The 14,853-nt window shown below is 41.4% G+C and overlaps 2 protein-coding genes across 7 annotated transcripts in view; one reads left to right on the top strand and one right to left on the bottom strand.

Annotated features, from left to right (window-relative positions):
• kdm6bb (lysine (K)-specific demethylase 6B, b) overlaps positions 1-8,410 on the bottom strand; it is a 38,797-nt gene extending 30,387 nt beyond the window's left edge. The window contains exons 1-2 of one of the 3 annotated variants that reach the window (XM_023962751.2): positions 8,177-8,410; positions 1,231-1,434 (exon numbers count right to left, since the gene is read on the bottom strand). The gene's annotated coding sequence lies outside the window, so the exon portion shown is untranslated. Of the gene's footprint in view, positions 1-687; positions 878-1,230; positions 1,546-8,176 lie in introns of those variants that run through there. The other 2 variants (XM_023962752.2, XM_078930643.1) reach the window with 2 other exon arrangements.
• Positions 176-10,917, top strand: LOC101159037 (endonuclease domain-containing 1 protein). Of its 4 annotated transcripts, XM_020709010.3 has the most exons (4): positions 176-345; positions 417-473; positions 8,948-9,278; positions 10,140-10,917. In XM_020709010.3, exons 3-4 carry the CDS (start codon positions 8,991-8,993, stop codon positions 10,746-10,748), a joined length of 897 nt encoding a protein of 298 aa, XP_020564669.1. In that variant the 5' UTR covers positions 176-345; positions 417-473; positions 8,948-8,990; the 3' UTR covers positions 10,749-10,917. The 4 variants fall into 4 exon arrangements, with proteins under 4 accessions (XP_020564669.1, XP_020564670.1, XP_078786771.1 ...); XM_020709011.3 differs by lacking the exons at positions 176-345; positions 417-473 and adding an exon at positions 8,351-8,490; XM_078930645.1 differs by lacking the exons at positions 176-345; positions 417-473 and adding an exon at positions 8,515-8,569.
• The last annotated feature ends 3,936 nt before the right edge of the window (positions 10,918-14,853 follow it).

Here is a 14,853-nt window from a genome sequence, read left to right as displayed (position 1 = left end):
GGGGGGGGGGGGGGGGGGGGGGCAGCCAGACTGTGTGTGTGTGTGGGGGGGGGGGGCTTTACATGTTAAACTCTGCTCAAATGCCGGTTGCATCTGCAGGGATAAACACTGCAGGCTGGAAGTGCAAACTTTGCAGCTGGTGTCACATCTACTGCATTGTTTTAGCTGCGTTTGTGCATGCACTAACTGGCAACTCTACCATATAAGGAAGCAGCGGCTGCAGCAGACCAGTCATGTCTCTAGTGGCTCCTTCATAGACCAGCAAGAAGATTCAACTGCTGTGGAGCAACAATGTTCAGTGACGGACCGGGCAGCAAATTCCACCAGGAGCAGGAATACGCATTTGTGAGACGAATATCAAATTTGTTTCTAAAAATACCACCCTGAGCCTGATCCCCTTTCTCCATTTTCTACAGCTTCCCAGCTCCATAAAGCGGAGCCCTCAGAGGGGTGCTGGAATGTACCAATGCAAGGTCAGGAAAGACAGAAAGAGGAGCTGGAAGGAGGAGGAGGAGGAGGAAGAGGAGGAGGGCAAACAATGCAAAAAAATATATACTCATTTTAGTGAACAAAGAGGCAGGTTGGCAGATTTAGGTGAGACTGGATGTGCGCGCGTGCAGTGGTAACCTAGAAAGGAAAGTAGTCCCCCCCCCCCCAGCTGAAAGAACACAGCTTCCTGACACTCACCTTCTGTTTTTATGCATTTTCACTTAAAACAAAATAAAAGCAGGCTTTTGTCGCAAACGGAAGCGACATTAAAAAGCGTTGCTTAGAAAAATAAAAGGCCCGGTTTTCGTGGAGAATGAGTGCGCGAGGCGGCGTTTTGAGTGGAGTCTGTAGTCCCGTGCAGTACGTGACACAGTTCAGGCATCACTCTGAAGGAGGGTACTAGCTTCCACTCACTGCTGTGGAAGCACACCGGCGTGTCACACTCATCAACAAATACAAACATGCGATTTATTACAAGATTAGCCAGATAATGCCGCTGCTACATCGAGATTTTTTTTTTTTTTTACATTTAATGTGTGCTTGTGTGTGTGCGCGTGCGCAAAGCCTTACGCTTGAGTGTGCAGCAGTTAGCAGACAGACACCCGCAGTGTTGCTCACTCAAGGCTTAAATAAGGCGAGAGTTTAACCAAATGTAAACACACACCGCACGTCGGTCGGAGCGCGCGCGCGCACAGTATATTTCATCCAACTTTCCCCATCTTTCCACGGCCCAGGGTTTACCTCCTTCACTCCTCTTTGTCTGTGGAGCCCTCCTGCTCCCCTTTTCACTCCTCGCCACCTTGTCTAACCCGGTCCTCTCCTCTATCTCCTCTCTTCCCCTCGCCTTCTCTTCCTGTTTCCACTCCACTCCGATGCTCGGGCTCAGGCTCTCATAGCAGAACAGACTAATCCACGTGCAGCGGCCGAGGGGGCGGTTCCAGAGACCTGCCAATCAAGAAGACAGTCAATGAGAATCGAGAGGGGCTTTAAAAAGAGGAGGTGGGAGGGGGAGTGGGCTTCATTCCCTTCCCGTGTGTGTTGTGTGAACGTTCGCGTGTGTACATGAGTGTGTACAGTTGTGAGTGCGGGTGGGTGGGAACACAGCCAGTACAGTAGAAGAGATATTTAAAATCCCTCCGCAGATGTGAGATAGTCCCGGCGAGTTGATACTGACAATTCCCGCATTGACTTGTTCGTTTTATTTTGTACACTAGTTATTCACGTAACGCTGTTCAAGCAAGTATCTCCTGGTTTTTTATAAAAAAAAATTGTGGGTGCCATGTTTTACGACAGGAATCGCTAAAACCTTCACATAAAACATCTTTCGTGTATTTGTCATATGTGACTAACAATGCGCGTGCTGTGGTTAATTATTACGCCTTTATTAGCCCTGCACATTCCTTTTTTTTTTTTGAAAGGAGAGACAAAAATGGTGACAATATGGACTGCTAGTCTGAGCTTGATGAGAGGTGACGGGATAACCAGCGGGGGCGGGGCTACGGCCTGTGTGGCACACAAAGCAAAGGAAGCGGTGACTCCTCCGCTAATTCCACTCTGTGCCGGCTAATTAAAAAGCAGACGGAGGCGTCGGGCTGGAAACTCCACCAAAAGTAAAGATATATGGAGGGCGGAAGAAAACATATTCATGAGCAAGTGTGAAATGATGGAGGAGCCTTATCACTTCGTTTTTATCCTTGAACTGCCTTAGCAACAGCTCCTAATCAGCTCAAACTCCATTGGTCAGCTTTCAACCCCGTGCGGGTATTTTGACCAATCAGCAGGCGCTGGGGCAAAAAGAACTGTAGGACTCCTTAGTACTGAATGTGTCTCAATGCTCCCCCTGGTGGTTAATTATTGTACAGCACCTACCTCCCTGTTGAGGTGTTTTATAGTCATTTTTAAATAGAAAATATATTTTCGTTTAACAGCAAATCTTAAAGATCCTCCTGAAACGCCTTTTGTCCTAATTTGATTCGAGTAAAAAAATATCAGTAAGAAAAAATAGATATTCTAACCTTTAAAAATATGTTTTAATTAAAAAATTATATTATGCAGAGTAAAAAAGAAAACTCATTTTAACTTGACAGCATTTAAATCCGCAGGAGTCAACATTTTTTCATTTTTTTGTGGAATATTTCATACTACCGAAAAGAGCAAACCCTGCATCTTCTTGTCTGACATCGTTTTTAATGGTGTCATACATATATAAAAATACCATTTGTATTGGAGATGTAAATGTGCTTTTAAATACAGCTTTCACTTTGAAATGTGGAAACTTATATTCAAGACTTTACTCCCTCCATGAGGAGAAAATGTGGAATTGCACACAGTCCTTTAAGCAATTTGACATTTCCATGGCAGTTTTTTAATGCATGAACTGCAGGATTCTATTTGTTCTTAAAGATTTTTCTGAACAATACTTTAACCATATATAACCATTTATATTATATTTGATACATGCATTTCTGAGACCCCTTTATCATTAACATGATCCAAACTTTCCCTAAAAAGCCATTTTATAAAGCTTGTTCTCTGCCCTGTAGTTCATCTTCATTCCACTAGGGGCAGTCAAAGGGCTTTTCATGCTCATTTTAAAATGGCTGCTTCCATGAAATCTAAACTCTTGGTGGGAAAAGTTGAGCTAATTTTCATCTTTTTGTTATTTATTTTTTAATAAATACTATGTGTTGAAAGAATGCAAAATTTGTTGATTCTTCATATTACATACATTGATCAAATTTGAAACTGTGGGTCACCAAGGAGCTTTTTTTCCTGAACAAATGCAACATTTTTGCATCTTCAGTTAACACTGTGCTGAACAAAACCTGCCAAAATCACACCATGTCTCATAATTGATACCATTTATATCTCAAAAAATAGTATTTTGCAGAATTTTCTTATATGGAATAAATCAAAGGTTTCTAAAAAAAAAAAGTATTATCCTGAACATTTCAAAATTTCTGTCAAGTGTTTGACCAAGTGGGCTTTATAGGATTAGGCTGCACAAATTCGACACACCTTTGGTCACAACTGCCCTTGGATACGAGCTCTCTGAAGGCAAAACATAGGCAAACCTGTACAGGGAACCTGCATTCCACCTTATAGAGGCCCCTGCTCATTGAGCAGTCGTAGACTGCTCTGTGAACCCGTACACTGACAATGTTCATGCACATTTTATTCAACAGACGTACTGTGAGTGACAGACCCTGGCAAACACCGGGTGCACACCAGGCTCAGAAACATGCATTGAAGCAACAACTTCTAATGAAAAAGTCCATGTAAACGCGTGTATATGTGCATTTCAGGCTTCTGCGTTCAGAGCTCCAGTATTCATGTGTTGCTATAAGCAATTTTTTAGTCCGTTTTTGTGTTCTACACACGAAATGCATGGATATTGAACATGCATCAAAAGTTAAAACAATTGAATTTTGACCAATTAGGGACTCAGGTTTAGTAGTAATGTATGGATGGTGTCCTTTTCAGAACACAGAAATACCAACTGTTTGAGAATTGATCATGGAGGAGAAGCTATTTATTGCGATTTGTGCCCGGCGAGAATTATATGACATCAAAACTTTTATATATCAGAATAGAGCTGTGAAAATAAAACCTGAAACAGGATTTACGAGATTTTCACCGCTTGTACATTTCACGCCAAGCCTCTTCCAGCATATGTGCTAGTATTGGGTAGCAAAAGTCTAGAATGAACACCGTGTGATAAAAGAACATTCAAGGATTCCCATTTAGCATGTTCAAGAACAATGAGTTATATCGCTAGAAGAGACACGCCCGCTTTAGAAGTCTGGCCGACGGTGGCGGAGCGCTACGCCATCTTGGTGAGGTCGACGACGCCCACATGACAATGATTTCTATTGCTTTTCTATTACTACTACTACACTACTAAAAGCAATATTTCTATTGCTTTTAGTAGTGTCTACGTACTAACTATATATATTTTTACATTTATATATATTTATACATATATGTAAATATATTATTTTTATATAGATAATATATATATATATATATATATGTACATATAGATACATCATTTGTTGTTGTTAAAGAAGAGAAACAGTCAGCCTTAAAAGCTCAAACTTTAATGAAAATGCATTGTTGCAGGACTTATTACAAATAAAAAAATTACAAAGAATTTTTAAAAAATTATTTCTAAACATTAAGAAGTTTCAGACCTCTTTTATTATGTAATTTAAATTATTTAGAAAAACGCAACAATAAGTCAATAATAATAATAATAATAATAATTCAATAGTAAGTCAATACAAAAAATAAATAAAAACAACAAATAAATAATAAGTCAATAATAATAAAAACATAAGTCTATTAATAATAATAAAAAATAAATATTCAAAAGAAGTCCAAAAGTGAACAATAGATTTACCCTAAAAAAAAACAAGAAAAACAATAGATTTATACTGATTCATGTGAGTGATCAATTTGTTTAACACAAATGGTATGGTGTCGGATTTCAAGCAAGAAGTCTGGCCTCTCATTAAAATCTGTTTCCACAAAATGTTTTTAACATAGCCAGACTGTATTACTAGTTGGTACCACAGTGATCCATCTGGGTTAGCTCTTTTTATTGCTAAGGCCCACTTTTTCCTAAAGTCTGAATCCAATGGAAACCTGCAAGAAAAGTTCAGTCACTGAGTCAGAAATGTATAAATCTATATTACTATAATAGCCTAGTATGCTGTATACAGGTTTAGCAAAATAAAATGTACATTTATGTCGTCAGCAAATTATACGTACATCATGCAGCATGTTGATAATAGCCCTGCAGCGTCATGCATGTCAACATGTGTACGATTAATGAAGCCCCTGCAGCATAAAAAGAAAAAAAAAAATCAAAATACTTACCGGTGAAATGATATACCTTCCTCCTTCATGGACTCATTTCTCTGATTTTGGCAGTTGAAACCCGCACAATGAACTGGTATTATGCAGAAAATGTGTTCACATGCATGCACTGCAGTAGTAACTTGACCTCACCAAGATGGCGGTGCTCTCCTCCCATGAGGAACCACATGATGTCTCCTCTAGCGATGTAACTCATTGTTCAAGAATGCGCATCACATGCCTGGTGTGTATAGCTTGACTGTTGGAAATGAGCCAGTACACACATCATACTAAACGACTAGAGTTTGGTATTAGGGCACCGTGCGACAGCATCACCTGTACGTCGTAAGTGCATGCAACTTAGATTATCTACAAATACTTTCTGATACACTTACCACATGCAAACAATGGAACATTCCATTTTCATGACGTCCCTTAAACCCTTGTGCTATCCTAGGCACTTTGACATTAGGAGTGAGGTCATCTGGACCCCACAAGACAGTGCGCTGAACTTTTTGTTCAATGATTTGTGATCTTCACAGGTTTCCATGGATTACATGAAATCCTCTCCACCTTTATCCAGCTTTGTCATGGTAGGGATAACACGTCAATGGTCATCTTGACCCCGTCAGGTAGCAAAAGGGTTACGGTGGCAACACGCTCCCATTAAGAGATGACTGCATCTGTCCATGACCCTCTACGGGCCCAGACAACACAAAACCCACCTAACAGGTCAACCACACACAGGTGCATGTGACTTGGGCTTGAAATTGATAAACTACAACCATTCCAAAGCATATTTTTTTCAACTTAATGTTAAAAAAGTTAAGATCTCCTCACCTCCAGCAGAAGAGCTGTAGTAATGCTGATGACTGAAATATCTTTGCCCTGCGACGGACTGGCGACCTGTAGGACATCCCCTGCCTTCTCCCATTCTCCATGTTTTAGACCTTTGAAATCTTCTTTATGTGTCCTTAATTGTGAAATGTTATTGATCAGCAAGCTTTGGATCAGGTGCCAAAAATCCACTACTGATCAGTTAACCTGGACACAGAATACTTTGGTTGTAAAACTACCCAAAAATGAACTAACTTATTGATAATAAGGATGATCATAACTAGCAGTGCTGGAGAGAAATGTGTGTGTAGCCTCAAGGCGTGGAATATGAGGGGATGATGAAAGAAAGAGCAATGCAAAAAAAAAAAGAGGAGAAATGTTCGCAGTAAAGCTTGTTCTGTTGAAACCTTGATGATGAGACACCCTGGAAACAGGAGGATGCCTTCAGATGGTTTAATTGCTCTGCATGCAGAATGACGAAGAAACAGGTCAAGGAGCCATCCGGATTACAAAATCCACCTTTAACTGACTTCAAATTAAGGCATTTTTCTTTACAAGTCGTTTGAAACCTGTCAACATTTAACGCAATTCTTGCTTCTTTGGGTTGGGAGACAAAATGATTTCAGCTGGACCTTTGCTACTTCAATGAATGGAGAAAAAAAAACTTTTCGAAAAAACAATAAAAGTTACTGATCTTCTCATTTACTCTGATAATTTCTTAGAGCAACAGCAGGTGATGAGGGATGCACAGAGTTTTGCATGTCAGCACTATGAAGTGAAACTTTCATCCTTTATCTTACTTTTGTGAGCTTATCCTCCGCTCTTGCTGAGAAGCAGCGTATCTCTGAGCCACACTGGCCTTTTGTTCAAACGCAGACAGACAGGAAGTTTTGCATTTTACACGTTCAACCGTGTACTACATGCCCTCATATGATGGATGAAAGAACTATGTGATCCTATCTGATTTTGTAAGTTTTCTCACCAAAAAAGAAACTGACAGTCCATCATCTTAATGGAAGGTTCATCTGAACAGTGAGAGATAGAAATCAACTTTAAAGAATTCATATAAATGTATCTGCATTTTATTGAGGGAAATAAGCATTTGCCGGAAAAGACTTAGCACTTTGTGGAAAAACTCCTTAGAGGTCAGTTGTTTCTTGTACTTGATGATCAGGTTTCTGCGCATATCAGGAGGAATTTTTGGTCCACTCCTCTTTACAAATGACTTCTAAATCACTAATATCTGGTGGCTGTCGCTTGGCAGCTCTGAGCTTAAGCTCTCTCCACAGGTTTTCTATAGGACTAAGATGGAGACTGGCTGGGCCACTCCATGACCCTGATCTGCTTCTTCTTCAGCCATTCCTTGGTTGACGACCTGTTTTATGCTTATGAAAGGAAGGAGGTTCTCACTCAGGATTTGACTGTACATGCCTCTTCATCCTCCCATCCGCACAGTAAAGTAGACCTGTGCAGGAAAAAACACCCCCAAAGCATAATGCTTCCACCTCCATGCTTATGGTGTTCTTGAGGCAGCATTTCCTTTCCTCCAAACATGACAGGTTGAGTTGATGCCAATGAGCTTAACCCTTGTGCTATCTTAAATGACCCCACCCTTACATTGATGTGTTCTCCCTACCATGACAAAGGTGGAAAGCTTTCATGTAATCCATGGACATCAGTGAAGTTCACAAATCATTGAAGAAAAAAGGTTCAGTGCACCGTCTAGTGGGTCTAGATGACCCAACTCCCAATGTTAAAGTGCCTAGGATAGCACAAGAGTTAGTTTTGGTCTCATCTGACAAGAGAACCATCTCTCAAACACTCTCTGAATCCTGAAGGTGTTCATTGCTAAACTTCAGGGGGGTCTACACATGTGCCTTCTCAAGCAGGGGGACTCTGCAAGATGTGAAACCAGTACGACATAAAGTCTTACCAATGGTTTTCTTGGTGACTGTGGTGTGCAGCTGCTTTAAGATCATCAACTACTCACTGTTCTCATGGTCCTTGACACCCAGTCTGGTGAGATCTTGCTTGGAGGCCCATACCCAAAGATGGATTGATGGTCAAGTTGTTATTCTTGTTTTTTTTGCTGTTATCACCTTCCAGCTCCTTACTGAAGGTTTTGTAGTCCATTCCGGTCTGGTGCAGGTCTACACTCTACTCCCTTAAATCCACTGAAAGTTCTTTAGTCTCCATGTTGGAGAGTTTGGAGTCTGACTGATAGAGTGATTCTGTGGACAGGTGTCTTTTCTACAAGTGATCAGTTCAAACAGGTGTCTCTAGTTCAGGTGACAGTTTGATCAGGTGAGTCCAACCAGTCTGTGTGAACCGGAACTCTTTATGGTTACTAGAGGATTAAATACCTTTTTCCCCTCAGTGAAATGTAAACACTTTTACATCCATTCTTTAAAGTCAATATCTTAATTTTCTATCAAATACTTATTTCCTCCACTGTGTGCCTTTTTTTCTCACCAGTTTCCAGTAAGTTCATTAAAGTTAGGCTTTTGCTGCTGCAGGTGTTAATAAAGTTTCCATCTTTATTATGAATCCTCACAGGAAATATGTAGGAAAAGAAAACACACAAAAATGCAAGACATTTTAAGTACCTTGATGTAAATGAGGAGTTTAGATGTTGGACACTTTTGCACACTGATACCCATATTCATGCACTGGAGGCCTGTCTGATGGCTTCCACTCCATCTTTGCATATCAGCAGGAACATTTAAATCCTGACTGCAAACGTTTTGTTTCCTTGTCCCAGCTTCCACATCTCTCATTTCCAGAGCTTTGACAAGAGGCCGAGGATGTCGACTCCCCTGGTTTTGACTCTTCTGTTTTGTTATCCGGCCTCAGCGATGGTCGTCAATGATTTTAACCAGGTGGAGCAATGCAAGAACTCCCTGTACATGGGGACCCCACCGCGGGGATTCACCAGACCCACGCTGAAGAAGATCTGCCAGTTTTACGCAGACAAACCTCGATATGTGACCCTGTACGATCCTCACGACAGGATCCCGGTCTATTCGGCTTACACCTTCAAGAAAACCGAGGGGGACAGGCGTGTGGATTATCCCTGGATGTACGAGCCACAGGTTGGTCAGAAACACGAAAAGACTTTTTAGTTTTTCAAAGTTTTGTTATGTTTATAAAGTTGTGTTTGGTAAAATTCTATGAAGACAATCAGGGCCATTGAAAAAGAAGAATGGATACAGATTAAAAGATGATATAACTTTTCCTCTAAACTGAAATTCTCACATTTGAATTCTAGGGAAAATAGGTTTGAATTCTTTTAGAAAAAAGGAAGGACAATATCTACATTTAAAGTTCAAATTCTGATTTACAAAAAATAATTGGAACTTTGACAAGTATAGTTAGATTTTTCAGGGTGGAAATTATTTATAATAATAACAATAATAATATTGGCAAAAAATGTATGTAGAAAAAATTAAACATAGGAAAAAACATCATAATTTGACAGAATTCTAAGAAAATAGGACAACATTTCAGAATAAGAGACAGAAATCAAAGCAAAGAAAGACTTACTTGTACACAAATAAAGTCTGAAATTAATTTTACAAAAGGCAAAATTTCAAGATTATGAATATTTATGAACACTTGTTTCTGGTTATTGTTGTCAAAATGTACACATTTTAAAAAAAAGGTAGAATTCTAATCAAAGAAGTAAAAATTTGAAGAAAAAAAGTCTGAAATATGATTAAAAAATTGTACATTTTGTGTCAGACTGTTGGACTTATCAGGGAAAAACTCAGAGTTGAAAAAACCCCCAAAGATGGTCCAAATTCAGCTCTGTAGGAAAACACTGAATATAGAAATGTCTAACATTCTAACTGTAACAAACAAAACATCTCAGGATGTCGAATAGGACGCCATTTTTTCCTACAATGTTTTGAGTGTCAGTGCAGTGAAGGAGTTGGTCCTCTATCTCCCTTCAGCTTGCAGAAATGGACGGAAACGGAAACATGCTGCCCTTCCCCACCGGTTACCTCCACATGAAGTTCGAGGACAGCCAGGCTGTGCTGGATGACTACTCTGACGTGGTTCTGTACGAAAGAGGCCACCTGAACCCGGACCAACACCAGTCCACCCCCCACGACCGGGCTGCCACCTACACCCTGACCAACGTGGTGCCGCAGATTCGCGAGTTCAACATCGGGCCCTGGCGCGAGTACGAAGAGCGGATCAGGGTGCGCCTCAATAACTTCTGCCGTGGCACCGCCTTCATCGTGACCGGAGTGACCACCACGGGTCACGCCATCCACCGCAACAACCAGAGACGCGTGGGCATCCCAGAGGACATGTGGTCCGCCTACTGCTGCACAGACTACGACAGAAACGCACCACACGACGTGCGGACCCTCTTCCCATCCCACGGGGCCATGGCCAAAAACGCCAAAGAGGGCAACAGCATTCACGAGATGACAGTGCAGGAATTGGAGATGTTCCTGATCAACCACGTTAATGTGGATAAGAACCTGCAGATCTTCTATGACAACTGCAGAGCTCCGTCACCTCTTCCTGTGTACCTGCAGCACACTATCTAAATCTCACGTACAACTCCACCCTTTTGACCATTTTGACTTGCCGTACTTTCTTCCATTTCCTTCTGTCTTTGTCCTGAAGAAAAACACTTTCAAAGATGCTGAAGAAAGAAAATACTTGTATATGGGAGGAGACAAGAATTGACTAATTTAATAAAATTTCTTCATTGGCTCTCTTGTGTTTTTCCTTTTTTGATAGAAAGATATTTTAAAAGATTTTTTTTTAACCAAATACTGAAGGACAATTCCTCTTTACTGTCCACACAAGGGGGAAAAACAATTTAGAGTATCAATAGTAATGTTTTTTAAAAGTATGTGAGTTTCGTCCAATTTTTCACTTTATCCAAGTTTTCATTTTTTTAAAAATCTTGGACCAGAGCTATCATTTAGATAAAAAGGTATCTCCATTCAGCAAAGAAAAAAAAAAAAAAAAGGGGGGGGGGGGGGGTTTGCTGGTCGATTTAATTTAAATTAGTGTAAAGCATTTGTTTAAAGCTCCACAGACACTTTAAATACATTCCAGTTATCCTGCTGACCAGCATATGCATTTTAAATAAATGACCAGGGGCATAACTGTTTTCCCATTAGGGTTTTAAAACTGGATTAGACTTGTATTGCTGCCTAACTGGGTGTCTTCTATTATTGAGGTTATCTACAAGTGATTTAAAAATTAATAAAACCTAAAAAAAAAAATCAATTGATGACCTTATAAATTTGTTAAAAAGACGTACAAACCTATTTTCTAAGAAACCAATAAAATTGTCCCTGTGGACTGCACAACACTGCCATCTGGTGGTGAAACGGAAATACTACCTAAAATTAATGATTGAGGTGATGTAAAAAGACTTATACTCCTGCAATGTCAGCTAGTGCTGAGAAGAAGGAGCTCAGTTGTTGCTGGATTACATTTAGCAAAAGTATGGATATTGAGAGGGAAGAAAATAGTGGCATGTTTGCTGTTATTTTGTGCAGCAGCTGAATAAACACAGATGACTGGACGGTCCTCAGCACAAAAGCTGTGTTGCCAGGTTCTTTGGAAATTAAAGTCATTTAGACATGAACAAACAGCATGACAATAAGAGTTTTATTTGGGTAAATGTCTGTCTGGAGGCCGCAGCAGTAGAACTGAACTTGAGAATTTGTTATTGTTTTTATAAATGACTTTTATTTTTGTCAACTTGACTGTTTTTTAAATGGCTACAATCCTCTCAGTTTTACTTAAAAAACCTCCATCTGAAGCTTGGGACGCGCGTTCTTGAAGCTAGCCCAGGATTTTCACACAGATCTGTGGCTACCCAACACTAGTGTACATAATCACAGTTGGAAGAGGCTTAGTGCAAAATGTCAAAGCGGTGCAAATCTTATGAATCTTACTCCAGGCTTTTTTGTTCACAGACATAGGTGTCACATAATTCCAGTAAACCTTGCATAAACATATATTTACATAGACTTTTCAACAGAAGTGGCTGCTTGAAAGTACGTTTAGCGTGGTGTTTTCTCTCAGCCCCTTGTCAGGGTGGGGCCCACCTTCCTAAATTTCCTAAATCACTTTGAATTATGGGTAAAAAAACTTCCACAGAGATGTCACTGTTCCTAATCTCAACACGTCTATGACATCCAACATGATCTGTTCCTCTGATGTGTTCATTCCTGATCCACCTTTCTTCTCACTCGAGCGAGTTGACACTCTTGTCATACATCCTAACCTTCCTCCACCCATTCCAACGTTCTTCTGCACACCTCTTCTCTTTATTAATCTAATTACCTAAAAGTCCTCCACCTTCTCCACCTGTAACCTCACAGTTTCACTTGAGTTCCTCTCATTCACACATGTGCTCCGTCGTGCTGCATCAGACCTTCATTGCAAACCTCCAACTGTTTAGATCTTCCTTCACCTGCTCCCTGCTCCTGTCTAACCTCATCTGATGATCAAACTTTGAGCCATTTGGATTTCCTGTAAGCACTGACATGAGAGCAGAGAAGGCTGCACGTTGAATTTTTGGAGGGCAAAAAGAGGAAAATCTTTACAGACAATGATTTTTCTTCTCCAAAAAATAAAAATAGGTAAATGAAGCTGCCCTAAAAAAGAATCTTATTACTTTAACATTTGAGTTTCTTCATTTATTTAAAAAAAAAAATTGTCTTCAAGTTCTTCAGGTTCAAAATAATTGTTGAAGCAAACATTTTCAAGCTTTAAAGCTCAAAACAGTCAGTGTTGCACTTGGAATAATGAAATCACTCCATATCAGAATCAGAATCTTTTATTGTCACCGTGCAGTGCACAAATTAATTATTTACCAGCAGCTCTTTTCAATAGACACCTATACAGGTAAGAAAGACAGCACATTAAAATATTAAAAGTGCCACCAGAGCATGTCACAGTGTATTGGCGGGGATCAGTGGGTTATGTTAAGTTTGTGTGTGTGTGTGTGTGTGGGGGGGGGTACAAGTGTGTAATTGGGGGAGGGGGGGGGTGGATGGACTTCACAGCTCTGGGGAAAAAGCTGTTTCTCAGTCTAGTAGTGTGAGTTCTGATGCTCCTGTATCTCTTTCCAGAGGGAAGAGGTACAAATATGTTCCGGGTGAGTGGGGTCTGCAGCTATGTGAGCCCTCCGTCGGACCCGGCTGTCATACACTGAGTCGAGTTGTGGGAGAGGTCCTCCCACAATCTCCTGTGTGGTTTTCACCACCCGGGCTAAGTCCTTCCTGTCTTGAGTGGTGCAGCTTCCGTACCACGCCGTAGCACTCAGACAGAGGATACTTTGTAGAAGTTCCCCAGAAGTTGTTTTGAGAGTCCAGTCCTTTTAAGCTTCCTGAGGAAGAAGAGTCTCTGTTGAGCCCTCTTTCACCAGATGGGATGTGTGAAACAACCAGATGAGGTCAGAAGTAAAGTGCATCCCCCGGAACTTGATGCGGTCCACCCGCTCCACCTCCTCCCCATGAATGAGGAGAGGTGTGTGTACCACCTTCTAAGACCTTCTGAAGTCCACAATAACCTCCTTGGTGGTGGTGTTCAGGTCAAGGTTGTTATCGGCAGACCCTCCTACTATACTAGACCTACTACGGTGGTGTCATCAGCGAACTTTACAACCATGTTTGTGGGATGGATAGCAGAGCAGTCATGGGTGAACAGAGTGAAAAGGGCCAGGCTGAGGACACACCCCTGTGGTGTTCCTGTACTCAGGATCAGTGCGAACTGATGACTGTCCAGAAGAGCAGGGATGATGTCCTTGATGTGGCTCAGGACGATCCTCTCGAAGCACTTCACGATCACTGGTGTCCGAGCGAGAGGCCGGTAATCACTTAGGCAAGAGACAGAGGATTTTTTCAGCACAGGCACAATGATGGAGGACTTGAGGCACACAGGAACTGAGGCGAGCTGCAGGGACCGATTGAAGATGTCCAGCAAAACACCAGCCAGCTGTTGTGCACATAGCTTCAAAACACGACCTGACACCTTATCTGGTCCTGCGGCTTTGATGGGTGGAGTTCACCTGATGTAGCTGCAGGACGAGAGGCTGGGACTGTTCTCCAGCTGTAAAAGATGACCAGTGTCTCTGCTGCCAGGCGTGTCAAAGCGTGCAAAGAAGGTGTTTGAGGTGTCAGCCAAAATGGGGTCATTGCGCATTGTTCCTGTGGTCTGTGATGGTTCTCATGCCTCTCCACATCTCCCGTGGATTGTTATTAGCAAAGTGCTCCTCCATGTGTTGTCTGTGCTTGCATTTGGCCTTGCTCTGTGCGTGCCCTGCTGTAGGCCAGCTTGTCACCTGACCTTTAGGCTGCACACCGAGCTTCGAGCAGAGACCGCACTGTGCCACCAAACCATGGTTTCTGGTTTGGATAAACTTTGATGGAGTAGTGGGCAAAACATCTTTGGTGCAAAACTGCACATAGCTCAGACAGACAGATGTTGTGGAGGCCTCAAGATCTGAGCCATCTTTAACCCTTGTGCTATCTTAGATGACCCCCACTCTTACTTTGACGTGGTATTCCTACCATGACAAAGGTGGATAAAGGTGGAAAGATTTCATGTAATCCATTGAAACCAGTGAAGATCACAAATCATTGAAGAAAAAAGGTTCAGCGCACTGTCTAGTGGGTCTAGATG

Source organism: Oryzias latipes, chromosome 14, assembly GCF_053564925.1.
Source record: "Oryzias latipes strain Hd-rR chromosome 14, Olatipes_Hd-rR_3.1".
NCBI lineage: Eukaryota > Metazoa > Chordata > Actinopteri > Beloniformes > Adrianichthyidae > Oryzias > Oryzias latipes.
Note: the sequence above shows the minus strand (reverse complement) of the source record. Positions and strands in the feature narration are given on the sequence as shown.

Bases quoted from the DNA above. Each gene is read 5' to 3' on its own strand.
- LOC101159037 (XM_020709010.3), top strand. From the start codon at position 8,991: ATGTCGACTCCCCTGGTTTTGACTCTTCTGTTTTGTTATCCGGCCTCA. The intron at 9,279-10,139 runs GTTGGTCAGAAA...ATCTCCCTTCAG, and splicing joins CCTGGATGTACGAGCCACAG to CTTGCAGAAATGGACGGAAA.